Below are 21,644 nucleotides of genomic sequence, written 5' to 3'. Positions count from 1 at the left end.
TGTTTTCTTGTCACCCATTTTAGGTCTCTCGGACTCGTATTGTTTGCGTGATCGGGACCGTCGTTGAAGTCATCACACCGGCTGAAATCTTGTGGTATTGTTTTGTTGTTGAAGAACATTTGGCATGTATAGGCTATTATATTTTGTCGAATTGTGGGTTGTAAACTTTAAGCCATGTGAAAATGGCCTATGTGGTCGTCGAGTGGGATGCTAGAACCTATAGCCACGAGTCTTAGAAACTCAAATTTTGATAAGGTGGCCATAATTTGTGTCATATATGATGGATGATTAAGGCCAAGGAAAAATTCATGAAATTGGCATAGTCTACTGCAGTAACTGTTGCGGACAGCAGCAGTGAGATGAGATTGAAAAATCACTAAAAATAGTAGAAGTAGAATTAAATAGTGAGTAAATTATGAAATTGAACCTTGATGAATCTATTTTTATATGGACGAAACGAAACGACCATATGAGCAGTATATTGAGAGATATTAAAGTTCTCGTGAGACAGGGTCAGAACGGTTTCTGGGTCCCCTGTCGCAACTTTGAAAATTTACCATAAATTATCCAGAAAGAATTAGGAGTCATGCCTTATATGTACAGATTCCATTTTGAGTCTAGTTTCATTAGAAACAAACGGCACCAGTATTAAAGCCCTGTACAGAGAGATATTCAAGTTGTAACATGCGAAGGTCAGAGCAGTCGGTCCCTGTAACATGGGTGACTTTAACTAATAAAATGTACCAATTGGCCCAACAAAAAATTCTAGAAATAAATCCATGGATAGATATATGAGTCTAAATTCAGGAAAAATTTACGGAATCAGTTTCCGAGTTTTGAAACTCGAGATATGATTTTTATGGCGTCAGTGACGCAGTTTCCCAGCCTGTCTGGAAATGCCAAATTGGTTGGTACCTTGAGAAGATTTGACCCATTAACCCCTCGTGTCCGACACCGGCGACGGTCACGGGTTCGGAGTGTTACATGACGTATATAGCGTGAAAGATGTTTCCTAAGAATAGTATTTTTGTATCGGTTTTCAATATTGTAACGTGAAACAACTTTAGGATGGAAAATGTTAGGCGTGCTATGTTTTAAATGTTAGGTTAGAATTGTACTGAATTTGTTTTAGAAACTGGAACGATATATGCTAATGTAGTAAGGTTGACGTATATAGCGTGAAAGATGTATTCTAAGAATAGTATTTTTGTATCGGTTTTCAATAATGGTTTTTGAACATTAGTAACCAAGAAACCAACTTAGGCATAGTTGTAGAAAAGGACAACATATTAAGTTGTAAGCAATTGTATAATATAAGCGATTTCAAGGATTGCATTCTTGGTATTCGAGTTTATCTTCTAATTAACATAATTTGCATTTTTAAAGCCATTTAACAACAACACCTATCATCTATGGCACACAAAACCTTTCATATTGCAATGTATCCTTGGTTTGCCCTTGGCCATATTACTCCGTATGTTCATTTGGCCAACAAACTAGCAGAGAATGGCCACAAAATTTCCTTCTTCTTGCCAGCCAAAACATTGCGCATGGTTGAGGCTTTCAATCTCCATCCGGATCTCGTGACCTTCATTCCGATCATCGTTCCACATGTTGAAGGTTTGCCTCTTGGTGCCGAAACAACAAATGACGTTCCTTCCCCTTTGCATCCTCTCATTATGACTGCCATGGATTGCACAGAACCAGATATTGAAGCTTACCTTCGTGAACTCAAACCCCATTTTGTTTTCTTTGATTTCACGTGTTGGTTGCCAACTTTGACTCGCAAGCTAGGCATCAAGTCTGTGGTCTATTGTATCATTAGCTCCGGAACTATTGGTTATCTTCTTAGTCCTGCAAGGAAGATTATTGAAAGAGGTTTAACCAGCTTTGATCTCCTCGAGCCTCCAAAAGGTTTTCCATCTTCGAGTATAAAGCTACGCATGTATGAAGCTCAAGGTTTAGCTGCTGTGACAACAATGGATTATGGAAGTGGTTTTTCATTCGCAGAGCGCCATCTAAAGTCTTTTAGTGATTGTGATGCTATTGGTTTCAAGACATGCAAGGAGATTGAAGGGCCTTATTGTGAATATATTGGAAATCAATTTGAAAAGCCAATGCTTTATGCTGGTCCAGTAGTGCCAGAGCCACAAACAATGGTGTTAGAAGAACGATGGGAAAGGTTATTAAGCAACTTTGAAGCCAAGACATTGATATTTTGTGCCTTCGGGAGTGAATGTGTTCTAAAAAAGGATCAATTCCAAGAATTAGTTTTAGGCCTCGAGCTAACAGGTCTACCATTCCTAGTCGCCCTGAAAGCACCAATGGGAGCTCAAACAATCGAGTCAGCCTTACCAGAAGGATTCCAAGAAAGAGTAAATGGAACAGGGTTCATATATGGAGGTTGGGTACCACAACAACTAATCCTAAGGCACCCTTCCGTGGGGTGTTTCGTGACTCATTGTGGCTCGGGCTCTTTGGCAGAGGCTATGGTGAATGATTGTCAATTGGTGTTGGTACCCCATGTTGGGGACCAGATAATTAATGCAAGGTTAATGGCTGGAGACTTGAGAATTGGAGTAGAGGTTGAGAAAAGTGAAAAAGATGGGTTATTTACAAAGGACGATGTTAACAAGGCAGTAAAAGCTCTAATGGATTGTGATAGTGAGCTAGGGAAAGAGGTAAGAGCTAACCATGCTAAATGGAAGGAGTTTCTTTTAGCACCAGGGCTTGAAAATTATTACATCAATGATTTTGTTATGAAATTGAATAACTTGGTGTAAGGGTTTTCTTTAATTTTCGTTAAATAAACATGTTTTTCTTTATAAAATTTTATAATGAAATTTAATTTCAAAATTTATGATATATCTTCAAATTAGATGTAAAATTGTAAATAAATTTCATGTTAAAATTTTCATAAAGAAAATCATAAACCACCTCATTAATAAATAATTTCATAAAATTAAAATAAATTTTATTTTATTAATAAACTATATTATATAATTTAGTGACAATATATAAATCTAGAATCCAATTAAAATGAAATTCATAAAAATTAATGTATTTTTTATTACATGAACCGTTAGATTTTTGTTTTTAAATTAAGACATATGAGATCTGAGGTGTCACTTAATGATGAAATTAAAGGCAGAGGAGTAGTTAGGGGGACTGGCATGGGCCCTGACCCCCCCTAAAATGTAAAATTATATTTTTGTCTCTTTAAATTTTTTAAAAATTTTAAATTAGTAAAGATAAAATTGCACTTTAGCCCCCCTAAAATTATAAAAATTTGATTTAATTCTTTACAAATTATAAAGATATAAATTATAGAAAATTAAAATTTCATCCGGCCCCCCCTAAAAAATTTTTCTAGCTTCGCCCCTGATTAACTGTCTTAGTAACGGAAGGATTTGATTGATATAACCTCCAAAATTAAGGGATGTAATTAGAACTTTGTAAAGTTTCAGGACCAATTTAAAATATGAGCCATAGTTTGGGACATTTGGTGCAATATACTCTATGATAAAAATGCAGAAAACAATGGGATATAAGTAATTACATATTATGTTGATATTAATTGTGTTAAAGTATCATATATTATCATAAATTTAATTATGTTGTTTTATAACATGTTTTTGGTATTTTTATGTGTCATCTTAGGTTTCAAATTATTATTTTAATAATAATAGAATTTTTTGTCGAAAAATAGAATTTTTATTTAATTTTAATGATAAAAATATAAAATATTTAAATCTTGAATCGAGTTTATATAAGTGAAATGATTTTGATCTATGACTTAACTAAACTTGTTTAGGGATTGGACCAATCAATCAAGCTCGAATATCTACATGATATTTTGAGCAAAAGATATATAAACATATAGAGGTGTTTATAGTTTGGTTAAAACCAAATTAATCGGTCGAATTAGTCTAATTCAATTAATTAGTCGGTGGTTGAATTTAGTTTGATCATAGGTTGGTTAATGATTTTTTAAAATTTCAGTTATCGATTAATTTCATTTGAAATCGGGTAATTAACCGAAATAAAAAATATATATTATATATAATATATTTTTATATTAGTAATGTATTTTTTGAACTATTATTTTTATATTAATCGAAATAAATATATATTTTAACTAATAAAAATGAACATTAGCAATGTGTTTTTTTATATGTTTTATACTTATTTTAATAAAAAAATTGGTTAATCGACCAAATTAACCAAAATATTTCAATTCAGTTAACGGTTAAAAATTTTTACATTTCGAGTAATTGATTCGGTTAATAACCGACCCAACTATTTGAACACCTCTACAAACAAACATAACTCATTTTCTAATTTTATAATATGTTAGTTTTCTTTTATGTTTTTGTTTTAATAAAAAAATATAAATTTCGGTTCGATTCGGTTAACGAATTAATTCGATTAATATTAATTCGATTCAGTTAATTATTTAAATACTTTTAACCGTAATAATATCAATCAAATTAAAATTTAATCGAGGACTAAATAATAAAATAATTAGAAAGGTAATGTTAACGTAAAGATGAGTATATATCATCACTAATTCCATTTTTTTTTTTTGACTCTCACATCTTTGTTTTGAAGATTCAAAATATTAGTGGGGGCAAAGGGCAAGCAAAGCTAATATGAGGTCAGCCATTTTGTAAAGCACAAAGCACCGAAATTGTTAATCATCGTGTTTCTCACTCAAAACTACACTAATTTGTGAAGGAAAAAGTTGGGTTTTTTTGGGTTAATGTAATTTTTTACCCTTGATCTTGGTAATTATGTTTGTTTTGGTCCTTGAAAAATAAAATTATATAATTTTAGGGTGTTACGTTATTAAATTTTGATGAAATTCAAGTTTAAGGATTAAAATGAATTTAATTGTCAAATTCAAGTACCAAAATAGATTAAAAATTTTCTAAGCACCAAAATGAACGTAATTATCTCGTTTAGGGGCCAAAAAATATATTAACATTATTTTATATGAGAAGAGCAATGTATTTTCCGGATTCAAACCCTAAATTTAATATAAACTAAAACTTCAATTCAACAAATAACTACGAAAAAGTTGATATTTTTTTTATCCTTTATATATGTTTTATGTAGGGCGAATTAGGGATGTTTAAACTTCAGTTAAAACTGAATTAATTAGCCGAATTAATCTAATTTGATTAATTGGTCGGTGATTGAATTTAGTTCGGTCAGAAGTCAGTTAATGGTTTTTTGGAATTTCAGTTATCGGTTAATTCAATTTGAAATTGAGTAATTAACTGAATTAACCAAACTTAATAATTAATGTGTTAATTTCAAGACTTATATAGTGTTTCAAAACATAAAATTTTGGTTAATTCGGTTAACTTTCAAGATAAAAACATATATTTCGGTTAATTTCAAAGTATTTTTTTATATGTTTTATACTTATTTTAATCAAAAGATAAAAGCATATAAATTTCGGTTAATTTGGTTAACCAACCGAATTAACTGAAATATTTTGATTCGGTTAATCTTTTTTTGAAAAAATTTTGATTCTGTTAACGATTAAAAAATTATACAATTTGGTTATTTCGGTTAATGTTAGTTCGGTTCGGTTAATAACCGAACTGACCTTTTAAACACCCCTAACGCAAACTTAAAGAGGCAAGCAATAAATTAAAATATGGTAAATTTGCCCTTTGGTCACCAAAAAATGGAAACAATCATTTTAGTCCTTTCAAAAATAATTAAATTATATTTTGAAATCTTAAAAAATTATAATTAAATTCTCACCCCTAAAATATTTCTGGATTTACCTATTGTTTTACAATTCATGTTCGAGGTTCATAACTGTTACTATCAACAATATCGTATCTAAAAAAGTTAGATATTTTAGAACACTATTTAAGCAAACTCCTTTTTTAATTTTCTTCGCCATCCCTTCCACAACACTTAATCCACCAACTAACACCCCCAACACCAAACCCACTTTAATCACCATTTTTTTTTTCTAATAATGTTCTTCCACTTGAAGAAATCAAAAGCCATTCCTTTTTGAATCATTTCTAAAGTTTGGAGCCAACCCCTCAATTCATATAAACCTCACAATTCCCCCCCCCCCAACACCATCTTCTTCATCGATCATATCTAACCGAGTTCAAAGTCATCAAAAAAGTTGTCACCGTTGTCATTGTACCAAAGATGATGAATACGTCGAGGTTTATCAAGTGTGTCACAGTTGGTGACGGAGCGGTGGGGAAGACTTGCATGCTTATTTCGTATACTAGCAATACGTTCCCAACGGTAACGATGGGGTCATTTTGAATGTTATTTTGTGGTGTATTCAAGTCGAACCGAGCTATAAAAATAAATGGGTTTTTGTTTTTCTTTCTTGGTGTATAGGATTATGTTCCCACAGTGTTTGACAACTTTAGTGCTAATGTGGTGGTGGATGGCAGCACAGTGAACCTTGGCTTATGGGATACTGCCGGTAAGTTCATTGACTCTATGGTTCGAGGAAAATATCGGTTCAAATCGGGGGTGTTTAACTTGATTTTGGTTCGGTATAGAGATGTTTATGGATTGATAGTTCTGTTCGGTTTGGTTTGTTTTGAGTTGAGCTTACACGTATTTTTTTTATCGGGTCGGACTAACACATCCATAAAAAATAATTTTATATTAATATTTATATATATTTAAAAAATTTTAGATTGGGTTTTAAAGTTTGATGAATTTTGAGTTCGGTTCTTTTGTTTAAGCTTGGATTTCTCTGGGTCAAATCGTTATAAGTTTGGGTTTTTTCAAATTTTAATTATTTTAGGTTCAAGTTATTTCGAATTACTCGTTCGTGTTATTTTAGGTTATAATTATTTCAAGTTTGAATTATTTTGATTTCAGATAATTTCGGGTTCGGGTTCGAATTAATTTAGGATTGAGTTGAAATTTACATATACATATCTCATTCAATTTGTGAATTTCAGGCCAAGAAGATTACAATAGGTTAAGACCTTTGAGTTATAGGGGAGCTGATGTGTTTTTGTTGGCCTTTTCTCTTATTAGCAAGGCCAGTTATGAAAATGTTCACAAAAGGTAATTTCATTTCATTTTATTTTTAAGATATAATGTTAAATTTAGTCCTTAATATTTATATTTTTGTCAATTTGGTCCTTAGTCTATTTTTGAACTAATTTTAACCTCAATTTTTTAAAAAGAGTTAAATTTATTTTTTTTAACGAAAATACTGACTAAAATGCTAAATTTTTAAATATGGTAGCCAACATAGCAATCCACGTACATTTCATTCTTTTTCTTTTTTTAATTTCTATAAACTTTTTTTTATTCTTTGAATATTTTATAAATTTTAAATTATTTGTTAACATGACATATATGACAAATAGTGTCATATCGACATGAAGTGCGCGTGGACTATTATGTGGGTTTCCACACGCAGTGGCGGAGCCAGAAATTCTTTTTGCAGAGGCCGGAATTAAATTGTATATTTTTACAATAGTAAAAATACAATTTCATCATTTTAATACTTTATATTTTTGTCATTTTAAAAAGATCAAAATCAAATTTTTATCATTTTGGGAGGAACTGCAATTTTACTATTACTAATTTAAAATTTTATAAATTATAAAGGACCTAAATAGAAAATTTTCTATTTTAAGAAGGCCGAGGCCCTACAAGCCCCCTGACTCCGCCACTGTCCACACCAACATCGTTAAAAAACTAATGTTTTAATCAACAATTACATTGAAGAAAATCAAATTGACTTTTTTTGGAAGGTTAATAGCCAAATTTCTAATAAAAAAAACAAGGGTCAAATTGGCAAAAAAAATAAATGTTGAAGGCTAATTTTACCATTATACCTTTTTAATTTATCTTCAAATTACTCAATTTTATGACATAAATATTGAATTTCATGGCTAACAGTGGATCCCCGAGCTTAGACATTATGCTCCTAATGTGCCAATTGTGCTTGTTGGAACCAAACTAGGTAAGCTGAATCTCTTGCCTTTAAAAATTTAAATAACTACACACATGATTTGAGATTGAGACTCGACGGTCTAAGGGTTGGGTTATTTGCTTAGTTTCGTAAACTCGATTGGGTCTTAAACAAAGTTTTTGTAATTCGACTTAACTCGAAACTATCCCTAAGTTTAGAAAGAAAGAGAGAACATACTACAGTAACTGGACAAGAGGTGTTTATAAATAGGGTAATCTATATCTGATTCAAAGGAGCTTTGATTTATACTTTTCAACTCTGGGTCGGTTCAATCTGACTCATTTTTAGAATATTTTTAAATGGTAAAACATGCTATTTTTTAGACCTAGACCTAAACAGATTTAATTTGATAATAAAAATAAACTCACAACTGAGTAAAGTAATCTGATTAAGACCTTACATTTTGAAATGCAGATTTAAGAGATGACAAGCAGTTCTTGAGTAATAACCCAGGAGCAATATCAATAACAACATCTCAGGCAAGTTAAATTAAAAATCTAAGCTTAAATAATTATTCTTTTCGGTAATTAAAAAAAAAAAAGCACTAAACAAATATATCAATCGATTGAAATTAACTCGACATCGACACATTACGATGAGCTAACAATTATGTTATTATTTATACATAATGGTGAATAGGGTGAGGAGTTGAAGAAGATGGTAGGTGCAGTTACTTACATTGAGTGCAGCTCCAAAACCCAACAGGTACCCTTTATCTTACAATTTATCGAGTTTTTGTTAATAGTTTGCAATGTTAGTAATTCCGCATTGGTAATAAATATATAGTATAAAGAAGGTAAATAATCAATTCTTTATAATTTGGGTAATCGAGATAGGTAGTTAGCTGAGTAAAATCATATGGGTAAACTACATTAGTAGTCATTCAACTATTTAATTTTGCCTTATTTGGTCATCAGTTAGCTAACGATGGTAGCTTTTAAAATTGACATAATAACAACTTTAACCCTCAACATTTAAATCTTGTGTCAATTTAGTCTTAATTCTAAAAAATTCAACACTTGACATTTACACATTGAGTAATTTGGTCTTTTTTTTTTTAGTTTTGCTTTTCTTTGTGACCCTTTTACCTATATAACTAAAAAAATAAATTTATCAACTAAATTTGATTGAAAAGATAAAAAAAATAAAACCCAAAACGCCAAAAAATCCAAAATAATAAATTTCATCTTTTCTCATTCTTTTAAAATTAACCCTCAATGTCACAAAAAAAAAAGTAAAATTGTAACAAAATAAAAACCAAATTATACAAGGCGTAAATAGGGTTAATTTTTTTTAGAATCAAGACTAAATTGACTTAATTTATAAATGTTGAGGGTTAAGGTTGCTATTATGCCAATTTCAAAAGTGGTCACCGTTAGCTATCTGGAGACCAGAACAGACAAAATTAAATAGTTAGATAACCATTTTTATAACTCTTTATAATTGAGTGATCAAAAACGAAATTAACTAATAATTGGGTGACTGCTATAGAGTCAAAGGATGATTACTTGACCACCAAGACTTGAGTTTGGTGATGCAATAAATTTTTTATATTTTAAAATAATTATAATAAATATTTTTATTACGTCTGAATTGATTTGTTAAAATAACGTAACTTTTCTAAAAAAGTTTCGAAACGAAGAAAAATAGTTTATGTAAAGTTATATTATGAAAAAACATTTCTTGTAACGCAAGATATGTATTATGAAACACATACTTTGATGAACAGATGCAATACCTATATTAAACTTGATAATGTAATTTTCTCTATTCATATTTTTTTGTTGTTTATAATTGATTGTATTTTAAAGGAAAATTTAAAAATAAAAAAAATAAAAAGGTTTTAGGTATATAGTAAGATAGTAAATTAAGGGTGTCTTTGAATGGACGATGCGTTTATCTCCGATAAGGTTAAAAACAGCGATAGGGGCAAGATTAGTTACTATAACTATGAAGTAAAAGATTCTACCACGCTACAATCACCGCCCATTCAAAGGTGCCCTAAGAGTTTTAGGCTCAACTTACGCTTTCTATACAACATCATGGGGTCTTGGGTTCGTCGCCTAATCCATCTTCTAACCAATTGAGATTAGGGGCGGCGCTAGGGGAAGTAGAAGCTTTAGCTCCTTGGATGATGAATTCTAATATTAGTCCCTTTAATAATAAAAATTACATTTTACTTCAAATTTATAATTTTATTCTTATCTTCTAATCTACATGACTAATCTCATGTTAAGGTCATATGGGCTTATCTTAACATTGGGCTTTTGCCTTATATGACATGTAAGGGTGAGCAAAAGGTTAACTTATCATCGATCAATTTAGTTAATTAAGTTTATCAGTTTAGTTATGAGTTTTAACAACAAACCGACAAAAACAAAATAAACGAGACTTTAATCGGTTTAACCGAAATAACTGAGCTAACCAAATTCGATTTAACCGAATGAGTCGATTAAATCGATTTTAACTGATTTATGCTCTACATGAACTTTCTTAAATATGTACTTATTTGTTTTTGAACATCAAATTATGTTTAAAAGGCTAATAAACTTTGCTTTGTTGGGTTTTGGTTCAGAATGTGAAGGTTGTTTTTGATGTTGCAATAAAGATAGCATTGAGGCCACCAAAACCAAAGAGAAAACCTATAAAAAGAAGATCATGTGCTTTCCTTTGAACCTCAATTCTACATTACAATCAAATTATTATTTGCTATATATTTTTGTTTTTTATTTTTTATTTTTTTTACATAAAATTTCATATGTAACCATGAAGGATTTCTAAAAGGGGATTAGATTGAAATTGCAATAGTATTTGTAATGTATGAAAAGAAAAAAAAAAGATTTTTGTAATAGTTTAAACTCATTCATTGTTATTAGCCTATTTCTTTCCATTTATTTTTTGTTCACAATAAAATTTAAATTCATTGTTATGTTTGTTGATACCAAGTAAAGACCGTGGTCGTCTGATGGTTCTTCCGGTGGGCAAAAAGTTGTAGAAAGTGTTATGAGTGTTCAGGAGGAAGAAAGGTGACTAGAAAGAAGAGAGAGGTAGAGAAAGAGAAATCCTTGTTTTTGGGCCTTGAGGTATCTTATATAGGACATCGTCAGTCTTTCTCAATGTGCTACATGTCACCACCTTATTAGTTTCGTATTCCTTGGAGCTTAGTCGATTTACTGATGTCCATTCCTCTTAGAAATGGGTTGTCATATTAAAGTAATGAGTAAATACGATGTACAAATGATAGATCCTCTACGCCTATTAGAGCGGTAATCCCTATAGTGCGTGTTCGCTTGATTGTTGGGTTTGTGAGGTGAGGAGCTTCTTAGGGTGCCCGCGGGAGCCGTGAAGTAAGCTTGCGAGGTGGTTCACCAAGTCGCGAAGTAAACTAGCGAGATGCAAGTATAACAATATTAATAATATTATTACAAGTATAATAATTTTAATAAATATTTTATTAAAATTTATTCTATACCCAAGAATGTAGGGACTAATTCTAGAACTAAAATCATTATTTGATAATACAAACTAAAAAGTTAAAAAATGAAACATTAATGATTTGGAATTTAACCCAAAAACATAATGGAAAACCCAAATTCTTTTTGGTACAAATAATTTTTAAAAACAAAAAATCCAATTTTTTTTTTGTTTTTAATTGATTTTTCAATTATCGGTTTTTCCTCTTTTTTTTATTCAAAATTGTTTTGACTATTTCTTATTATATATCAGGATTGGACATCTGGTTCTCAATTTAATCAAATTGTACAATCAAATTCTGACAACTTGGATTCACAATAATCAAAATAATGTATGTTATTGTTGTACATGGTAATCTTCGCCATTAGAATAACTTTCTTAAAGCAGAACACCACTGGTTCAGCCAGATTACCTCTTCTATGAACACTATTTTGTCAGAGCTTAGGGAATATACAAGCTGCCACCTCTGACAAGCAAGTTATTTTAATGGAACAATCGTCACTTGTCATTTGCATACCCTATAACTTGAATCATATCACATCATCCACCTAGCTAAGACCCTTAAAGGACTAGTTGACCAACCAGCAGTTGCCATGTTCCCCATGATATCAATCCATATACAAACCCCCTCATATTTGAGGAACAGACAATGCACCTTCTTTAGCTCTCTCCCCTTTCTCTCTCTTGATCTCTTTTCTGTGTGCCCACCTAACATATTACCTTACTATCAACATTATACGACTCTATGCTCCTAAGGGTGAATCAATCTCTAATCTTCACCACGACCTCCTCCTCGCCTATTCTTTGTATCAAAAGCTATATATGTACCAATAATAATAAAGTTGATAAACAAAATCAACAAGGAGAAGTAGATGGCTGCGATGGTGGCAATTCACCCTGGAATGGGGTGGAAAACGCTGTTCTTAGTGGGTTTTGAGGGAATTAGGAGGATACCCAAGGTTGGTTGGAGAAAAGGGTTGAAAGTGTTCTACTATGGGTCTCTCATCCTTTCAAGTGTTATGATTGGGCTTATATATGGGAGACAAGGGAGTCCATACATCTTGGGTTGGTTGACAGTAGAGTTATACATTTTCTCCTTGCAGTGACAATGATGTGACAATTTAAGACAGTCAAGTAATCAATGGGCCTAAAGTTCCATGTGAACTTGGCAGAGATGGCTTAGCAAAGGTATGCCATGGCATTACTTGATGCTCAAGGCTCATTTCACATGAGATTTGCATGCTAATAACACATGTAAGGGGTTCGTTGAGGTGGTATAACAAATAATAATTATAATAATACGTGCTATATACTATTCTTGTCCAATAAAATCGAAAAGTGGGAAAAAAATAGCAATTATTAATTATAGAGGTATTCATTTATGTTATGAGGATAAAATATATTAATTTATTAATTAAAAATACACAATTAAAGACCAAACAAATTGAATTTATTTTATAAATTTATTATCTCAATACACAAAAACCATTCAATAAATCATAGATGGTTAAATCAAAACAATTTTTGCCCACACAAAAAAATTATTTTCCAAAAAATCTCGTGAAAAGAGGTTAGTTTTTTGTTTTAATCATAGCCATTTTTGCCAAGCTTTTTTTACCCTATTTCTATTTTTTTTCTTCTTTTTTTCACACCAAACAATCCCAAACCCAGAACCAACAAATTTAAAACTAAATGTTAACCATAACAATTAAGATACCCAATTAATATTGGGTTTTTCTTCGTTTTTTTTCTGAGTGTTTTTTTTTTTGGATCCAATCAGAGAGGAAATGGGAGCTTATAGAGCTGATGATGATTATGATTATTTGTTTAAGGTTGTGTTGATCGGTGATTCTGGTGTTGGAAAATCCAACCTATTGTCTAGATTTACGAAGAACGAGTTTAGCGCTGAGTCTAAATCCACCATTGGTGTTGAGTTTGCAACTCGTAGCATTCATGTTGATGATAAGGTTGTTAAAGCTCAAATTTGGGACACTGCTGGACAGGAAAGGTAATCTTATTTTTATTTGTGAATTTTTTATCTGGGTTTTGGGATCTTTGCTTTTTTTTTTCTTCAAATTTATTTGAATTTGCAATTCGATTCAAATCTGTTTATAATCGGGACGTTATTTTGATCTATTATCGCTCTTTTGTTATGTGATAGGCACTTTGAATGCATGTTAAATGGTGATATAGGGATCGGAATTTAATTATAAATTTTTGAAAGGTTCAAAATATAATTTTATTATTTATTAATTTATGATTTCATATTTTGAAAGATTATTTTTCTAAGGATTGAAGTATAATTTTATTACTTAAGAGAGAATTTTTATTTTAGGAGCCAAGGTTCCTGCTTGCCACTTAAATTCGCTCTTGATCTCATGTTGATTAAATGAAAAATTTTCATTTCTTGCTACTAATAAATTTTAAATTAGATGCTTAATATATAATGTCTTATAATTTGATAAATTAGCATTTAAATTTTGAATTATTCTACAAATCAATAGTGAAATAAAAAATCTACAAAATAATATTATAATATCATTATAGGCTCGATTATTTTTTCAACACAATGCTTAGAACTATTCATAGTCCATTTTCAACCCATAAATAGGAGGATAATGCACTTTAACGCACTCGAATTCACGACCTCCTGCATTGACAACAATGCCTATATTAATCGAGCTAAAACTCAATCGACAATAATAATAATCGCATTGTTCTTTCCCCTTTATTTTATTGAGATTGATGTTTATGCAATTTTGAAAGCATGATGTCTATAAATAATTCTCACATTAATTTGGTATTACTATGGACTAAGGAGGATGAAAGGATATTATTCGATTCCTAAGTTATTTCTTCCCCTAAATTAGGGTTTAATCATTGTTTTGGTTGCTTTATTGTGCTAAATTTTGAGATTTAATTCATTTAATTTAATTTGGTATAATTTTGCTTCTTCTTTTTTATTATATAATATTATTAGTAGGTTCAAATTGATAGCTTTGTTAGTCGTTGCTATTAAAATGAATCATCCTTTTACGATAGCCTTAGAAGTATCCTTTTTCTTATTAAATTTATTGCAAAACATGAAGTTTTCAAAATGTTTGATCTAATATATCTTTGTGTTTATGCTATTTTGCCAAAGGTACCGTGCAATTACCAGTGCGTATTATCGAGGTGCCGTCGGTGCTTTACTAGTCTACGATGTCACTCGTCGTGTTACGTTCGAGAATGTACAAAGGTGGCTTAAGGAACTCCGAGACCACACCGATCCAAACATTGTGATTATGCTAGTCGGGAACAAGGCCGACCTGCGTCACTTGCGAGCTGTTGCAGCTGAAGATGCTAAAGCTTTTGCCGAACGAGAGAACACTTTTTTCATGGAAACATCTGCACTTGAGTCCTTAAATGTTGAGAATGCCTTCACCGAAGTGTTGGCCCAGATCTATCGTGTCGTAAGCAGGAAAGCTCTTGACATCGGAGATGATCCGGCAGCTTTACCTAAAGGTCGGACGATCAATGTTGGATCTAAAGACGATGTATCGGCTGTGAAAGGAGCTGGATGTTGCTCGGCTTAATTATGGAGATGGAGTCTCATCTTTGACAAATTTTCTTATCCCTTTGAAAGCACAAACAAGTGAACATCAACAATGTATTTAAATTGAAATTATTCTTTGGATTATGCTTAAACACAAATTCTATATGCTTTTTAGTTTGCAAAGCTAGTTCTTATTCAAAAATTGAAATAAGAAGGAAATTTCTTCCAATTGTTAACGAAAGATTCTTACGCATCTCTTCTAAGTGAAGAAGTGGCATTGATTAGAGGAGAGAAATCGGTCAGTTCGGTCGATTCAATTAAAAAAATTAAAAATTTATTCATCATAATCCTCTTGTTTGATGACAATCAGATCAATCATTTAAGTCGATTATAACCAACTTTTGCTCACTCCTAATATTGACATGTTGTTGTTTCAATAGCTTTCAGTTTTTATCTATGCAATTGATTGTTAGATGTGTAATTCTAGGGCATACATTCAGTAGATAGAATAATTAAATGGTCTAGCTAACAAAATTCTAGTACTAAAATACTTTACTAATTCAATGAAAAATATTAATCATTTTATAAATATAATTTTAATAATGTTAACAAACGTGGATTAATAATTTTGATAATATCGTATATTTTATCGAATAGGAAGTAACAACTACAAGTTAAGAATAATAAAGAAGGAACTCTTAGTAGGGAAGAGTGATCTAGTTAAGAATAATAAAGAAGAACTCTTTGTAGAAAAAATGTTCACTTTGTAGAAATTCTTGGTGGGGGAGAGTGATTTAGTTAATGAATATGAGTGAGATTGCAACTTGGTGAATGAGTTGAAATTAAATCACAACTTGTAATACATATTGATAATGGGTTACTTTTTGTAACATCTCATACCCAACCTGTAACCTCTCTAACCCGGCCTAAACGTTACAGCTGAATTCTGAAAGCTACATTAGCCACTAAAATGGCTTAGAAAAACTATCAGAGTTTCTAAAACAGTCTTTCAAAAACATTTATTTACCTTTGAAGAAAAGCTTAGCTTCATATCTCTTTTTCACTAAAACTTACGATATTCGAAAATTGATTGGTTTTAACATTTACTTTGTAATGTTGACTAATTTTTGAAAACTTAGTTGATTTCCAATTTATTTGCCATTCAATAACTAAATTACAATTATAGCAATGGAAAAGTGATAATCGATTAGGTTTTTTATTTTAAAATCAAATTTCGTGCATCTTTAATTACTTTTCCAAATTTCAATAGCCTAATCAACTTTAAATGTCATGCATGCCAAAATAATCCCAAAATTTAAGTCCCATGTCACAGTTCAAATAAAATAATACAATTCCCAAATAACAAAAATTATAAATAATACGTCTAAAATCCTTTTATTGAAAAAAAACCTATCCGAGACAAGCCCTCTGAGTGTTGAGTCCGACTTAACCTTATAGATTATCTGTAAAGAAGGGACTTAAGAGGGGGTGAGCTTAAGAAGCTCAATGTGATTTTAAACACAAGAAAATCAATGCAAAACAATAGACAAAATATACATAATAACAGTTCTCAGAACATTCACCATCAATATAGCAATACAGAGAACATGACGTACATAATATCAGTTTTTCAGTTCAACACATTAGTATAACATTTTAGAATTTTCAGTTTTGTTGTATATGCTTATGAATGGCAATGCAATTTCAGTTTATTAGAAAAGATCCTACCCAACTCCGCTACATACCATAGTAAGAGTTTCTCAAAACTCATCCATCCCTACACACCACGTTGTGGATGAACCACCAATAATTTACAGATAAACTGTCAGTAAAAATTGTGGGTAAACCACCATTATTTTCATATAAAAAGTTTGCAGATAAAATGCTAGTAAGTTGTGGATGAACCACCAGTGTTTGCAGATTATTAAACTGTCAGTACTTCTTCATATATATCGCCCCACCCCATACTATTCAATATGACATGCTTGTAACAGAACAGTACGGAAACAATAAGCGTGGTTAAACATGTATTCGGTTCAACAGTGGTAGTAGGCAGCTTAACATGCAATTAGTAAGATAAAAACGGTAATAGTAGTAACAGTTTATCAGAAATACAGTGATAGAAGGCATGAATCTTTCACATATCATGCATATAACAATAATAATTCAGTCAATTAGTTTACAAATTCCAAAATATTTACATTATCAATGTCTCAATTAAATGAATAAAACCCTAAAAATAATTCGGGGACTATTCAAGGACTAAATTGAACATATCACAAATTTCTAGGTACAATTGTAAATTAGGGGTCACACAGTCATGTGGTTAGGCTATGTAAAAGGGTTGAGACCATATGGAAGGGATACACATAATTCATTTCAATGGCATAACAAATTGGTTTATAAATTCCATTTCATCACGTTTCCAAGTTTCCAATTTCAATTATAATGTTTCACCCGATAGAACTCTAGTAAAACGGACTTGGATACAAAAATGAACCAAGTTTGCTCGTCCGAACTAAATTTTTATCAGGTTACCCATCCGGGCTAAACCTATATCATATATTACTCGAGGATCAGCGTTGGATCTCGTTATATTACCCTAGGATTTACAATAAATGCTAGATCTCGTTATAATATATAATAATCTATGTACAAGCACACATATGACCCTATTGGCATGACAATTGTATCCTAACATTTTACTAAATTCACATCGGCACCAATCACAAATATTTCATTTCCATCCTTGTAATCAGTTATTTTTACATGATTATACCATGTAATTATCCATATTCGCATTTTCATACCCTATAGACTTTCACATTTACCTGTCATACCCTATATTCGGCTACATTTTCATTTTTGAACCCTGTACATTGTATTTATCACACAATAATCATTTTTTTTTTCATTTTATTTCAATTCATATATAATTTCACATTCAATATCACAATTTCATTCCAATTCATCATCAACACACAATTAACTCATACCATATAACATATTCAATCCATTCTCATATTACACGTCATGTTCCTAATAAATCATAATACTTTCCATTTTATTTAATTCAGTCCACTATCTTGGCTATTAATATCAATCAAAGAAAACCAATGCATATGGTCATTATTAATTCACCTCAATATTCAATCATGTGGTATGACATGAATATGGAGAAAATAAATTAATATCAAATCATAAAAGCACAAACTGATACCTCGCCTCACTCGTCGATAGCTCTCGCCTTTCCTTTCCCTCTTGACGACCTAAAGTCGTCATTCGCTACAATCGATAATTCAATAAATAAGAAAATACCATACTTCATTCAATCCACATCTAAGTACAAAGCCACACATATTTTTTATTCTATTCAATTTAGTCCTTAAACTCGGGACAATCATATCTCTCAATTCCTATATTCGGATTAAAATTTGATTTCACATATTCTCATTAGGGATCTTATATTTTATATTTCTATCATAATTTCATGATAGATTTTACATTTATTCAATTTGGTCCCTAATGTAACAAATTTAACAAAAAGTTAAATTAACTTTACGATCTAATCCTTTTCATAATCTAAGCTCAAAATATATCAATTTCAAGCGTAATTCATCAGTAAATCAACAATGACAACTTTCTAAAAAGTTGTCAGTTTATCAAATTGGTACATCGGCTAGCTAAATCAAGCTCTCATGATCACAAATCCTTAAAATCACAAGAAAATAGCTTATATTACCTACCAAATTAATGGCAAAATGGTAGGAAGAATTTTTTAAGCTTTCTTTGGTTTCTTCCCATGGTGGACAATGGTGATAGTGGAAAAGATGATGAATTTCCACTAGCTCCCCTTTTTATATTTTAATTAAACCTAAGTTAATTAGTAAATCATGGTTTAATTAACATAAATTATTTTTTAATCACAGTTAGTGGAGTTTCCATCAACATCCACTATCACCTATTTAGAAATAGTTTAATTAGCATTTTTGACCTTTGCTTAATTTTTATTTTGGTCTTTTTTAATTAAAATCTATAGTGATTGAATTTTTATAATTTAGTCCTTAAGTTCTAATTAACTACTCTTTCGATTAAATTACTTAACCGAAATTCAATATATTTTATAATAATTCTATAAATATTTTTATTTAATATTTACAAACCCGATTTATAAAAATAGGGTTCTTAAACTGCATTTTTCGACTCCATATAATAGTAAGACTTTGCAGACATGAAAATGTACATATTGACCATTTATCGATAAAAATTCAATATGAAATTTTTAACATGAAAATGAAATTTAAGTAATAACATAACATTGATTCAAAATTTTACATCTAATTTGAGGATATACCATGAGTTCTTGAAATTGAATTCCATTATCAAATTCTGTAAAGAAAATATTACAAATTGGAAAAACATATTGACTTAATGAAAATTAAAGAACTCCTTACACCAAGGTATTCAACTTAATGACAAAATCATTCATGTAAGAATTTTCAAGCCCTGGTGCTAAAAGAAACTCTTTCCATTTAGCGTGGTGAGCCCTTATCTCTTTCCCCAACTCACTATCATCGTCCATTAGAGCTTTTACTGCCTTGTTAACATCGTCCTTTGTAAATAATCCATCTTCTTCACCTTTCTCAACCTCTACTCCAATTCTCAAGTCTCCAGCTATCAATCTTGCATTAATTATCTGGTCGCCAACATGGGGTACCAACACCAATTGGCAATCATTCACCATAGCCTCTGCCAAAGAGCCCGAGCCACAATGAGTCACGAAACACCCCACAGAAATGTGCCTTAGGATCAGTTGTTGTGGTATCCAACCTCCATAAACGAACCCTATTCCATTTACTCTTTCTTGGAATCCTTCTGGTAAGGCCGACTCGATTGTTTGAGCTCCCATTGGTGGTTTCAGGGCGACCAGGAATGGTAGACCTGTTAGCTCGAGGCCTAAAACTAATTCTTGGAATTGGTCTTTTTTTAGAACGCATTCACTCCCGAAGGCACAAAATATCAATGTCTTGGCGTCAAAGTTGCTTAATAACTTTTCCCATCGTTCTTCTAACTCTATTTTTTTGGCTCTGGCACTACCGGACCAGCATAGAGCATTGGCTTTTCAAATTGGTTTCCAATATATTCACAATAATCTCCTTGCATGTCTTGAAAGTAATAGCGTCACAATCACTAAATGACCTTAGATGGCGTTCCGCGAATGAAATACCACTTCCATAATCCATTGTTGTTCCAGCAGCTAATCCTTGAGCTTCATACATGCGTAGCTTTATACTTGAAGAAGGAAAACCTTTTGGAGGCTTGAGGAGATCAAGCCCGGTTAAACCTCTTTCAAGAATTTTCCTTGCAGGACTAAGAACATAGCCAATAGTTCCAGAGCTAATGATACAATAGAGCACGGACTTTATGCCTAGCTTGCGAGTCAAAGCTGGCATCCAACAAGTGAAATCAAAGAAAACAAAATGGGGTTTGAGTTCACGAAGGTAAGCTTCAATATCTGGTTCTGTGCGATCCATGGCACTCATAATGAGAGGATGTAAAGGGGAAGGAACATCGTTTGTTGTTTCAGCACCAACAGGCAAACCTTCAACATGTGGAACAATGATTGGAATGAAGGTTATGAGATCCGGATAGAGATTGAAAGCCTCAACCTTGCCTAGTGTTTTGGCTGGCAAAAAGAAAGAAATTTTGTGACCTCTCTGTGCTAGTTTGTTGGCCATATGAATGAATGGAGTAATATGGCCAATGGCAAACCATGGATACATTGCAATGCGAAAAGTTTTCCTACCATAGTTGACGAGTGTTGTGATTATATTCCACAAAAATACAAACTTATTGTGTTGTATGGTTTTTGAATGGTTTTTGCATCTGTGGCAGAAGACTAAAGCCTTGTTTGGTTCACATGAATGGCTTAGCCATTCCTCCCTTATTCAACACAATGATCTTATTCAGGGGTTTGGTTGGCTGTAAAGTCTATTCAATGGAATAACTATTACATCCTTATTCCTCAAAATCACTGAATAGCAATTCAACTCCATCACTAATGAATGGCTATTCAACGCTTCCAGCAATACAAAAAATTATTTTTCTTTCCTTTTCTACCCATCTCACATCTCTTCAAATTCCCTACTCCTATCTGAGAGTTTTTCAACAAATCTATCGTGCGGTATGAAATTTCTCTGTTTTATTTAAACTTTTTCTTCTTACTTTCTATTTACCCTCACCATTCTCCCAATATACCTGTATAGAACGTTTAGAGTGAGCAAGAAGAGGGGTCTGAAAGACCAGCAGCAGCAGCCATGGTGAAGAAGATTAGCGTCACAAATAAAGCCTTGATTCCAGGTTTAATCAAACCCCCAAGAATGTCCAAGGGTACCTCTTTTTAATCGTTCCAATTTCCCATTACTTTTCTTCCTCTATTTTCTTTCTGGTTTCTCAATGCTGATTTTTTATTGTTCTTTTTCATTGGATTTAGAGAAATACCTTTTGATCTTTCGAATTTCAGTTTTGATTCTGAATTCCTGTGGAAGAATTTTTCCTCTTTTGGGAGAAATTTTGATTTCTCAAAAAATTTCAATTAGGTTTATTGGGTTTAATTTGTTGCGGTTTGCACTTAGATTGAAA

General features: G+C 31.6%; 3 protein-coding genes and 1 pseudogene across 3 annotated transcripts; 3 read left to right on the top strand and 1 right to left on the bottom strand.

The window, feature by feature from the left end:
• The first annotated feature begins 1,403 nt into the window (after nucleotides 1-1,403).
• LOC108482864 (cyanidin 3-O-galactoside 2''-O-xylosyltransferase FGGT1-like) lies at nucleotides 1,404-2,783 on the top strand. The gene has a single exon (XM_017785951.2). The coding sequence runs from the start codon at nucleotides 1,413-1,415 to the stop codon at nucleotides 2,781-2,783; it is 1,371 nt and encodes a 456-aa protein (XP_017641440.1). The 5' UTR covers nucleotides 1,404-1,412.
• A 3,143-nt stretch (nucleotides 2,784-5,926) lies between these two features.
• LOC108482362 (rac-like GTP-binding protein RAC9) lies at nucleotides 5,927-10,871 on the top strand. The gene is made up of 7 exons (XM_053029874.1): nucleotides 5,927-6,288; nucleotides 6,388-6,475; nucleotides 6,966-7,073; nucleotides 7,919-7,984; nucleotides 8,408-8,472; nucleotides 8,633-8,698; nucleotides 10,569-10,871. The coding sequence occupies exons 1-7, from the start codon at nucleotides 6,187-6,189 to the stop codon at nucleotides 10,665-10,667; spliced, it is 594 nt and encodes a 197-aa protein (XP_052885834.1). The 5' UTR covers nucleotides 5,927-6,186; the 3' UTR covers nucleotides 10,668-10,871.
• A 2,127-nt stretch (nucleotides 10,872-12,998) lies between these two features.
• LOC108482211 (ras-related protein RABA1f-like) lies at nucleotides 12,999-15,243 on the top strand. The gene is made up of 2 exons (XM_017785324.2): nucleotides 12,999-13,475; nucleotides 14,610-15,243. The coding sequence occupies exons 1-2, from the start codon at nucleotides 13,255-13,257 to the stop codon at nucleotides 15,040-15,042; spliced, it is 654 nt and encodes a 217-aa protein (XP_017640813.1). The 5' UTR covers nucleotides 12,999-13,254; the 3' UTR covers nucleotides 15,043-15,243.
• A 4,088-nt stretch (nucleotides 15,244-19,331) lies between these two features.
• Nucleotides 19,332-20,939, bottom strand: LOC108481132 (cyanidin 3-O-galactoside 2''-O-xylosyltransferase FGGT1-like; annotated as a pseudogene).
• Nucleotides 20,940-21,644: the final 705 nt, after the last annotated feature.

This window comes from Gossypium arboreum, chromosome 6, assembly GCF_025698485.1.
Source record: "Gossypium arboreum isolate Shixiya-1 chromosome 6, ASM2569848v2, whole genome shotgun sequence".
Taxonomy (NCBI): Eukaryota; Viridiplantae; Streptophyta; class Magnoliopsida; order Malvales; family Malvaceae; genus Gossypium; species Gossypium arboreum.
The sequence above is the reverse complement of the archived record's forward strand: the minus strand, read 5'-3'. Positions and strand labels throughout refer to the sequence as shown.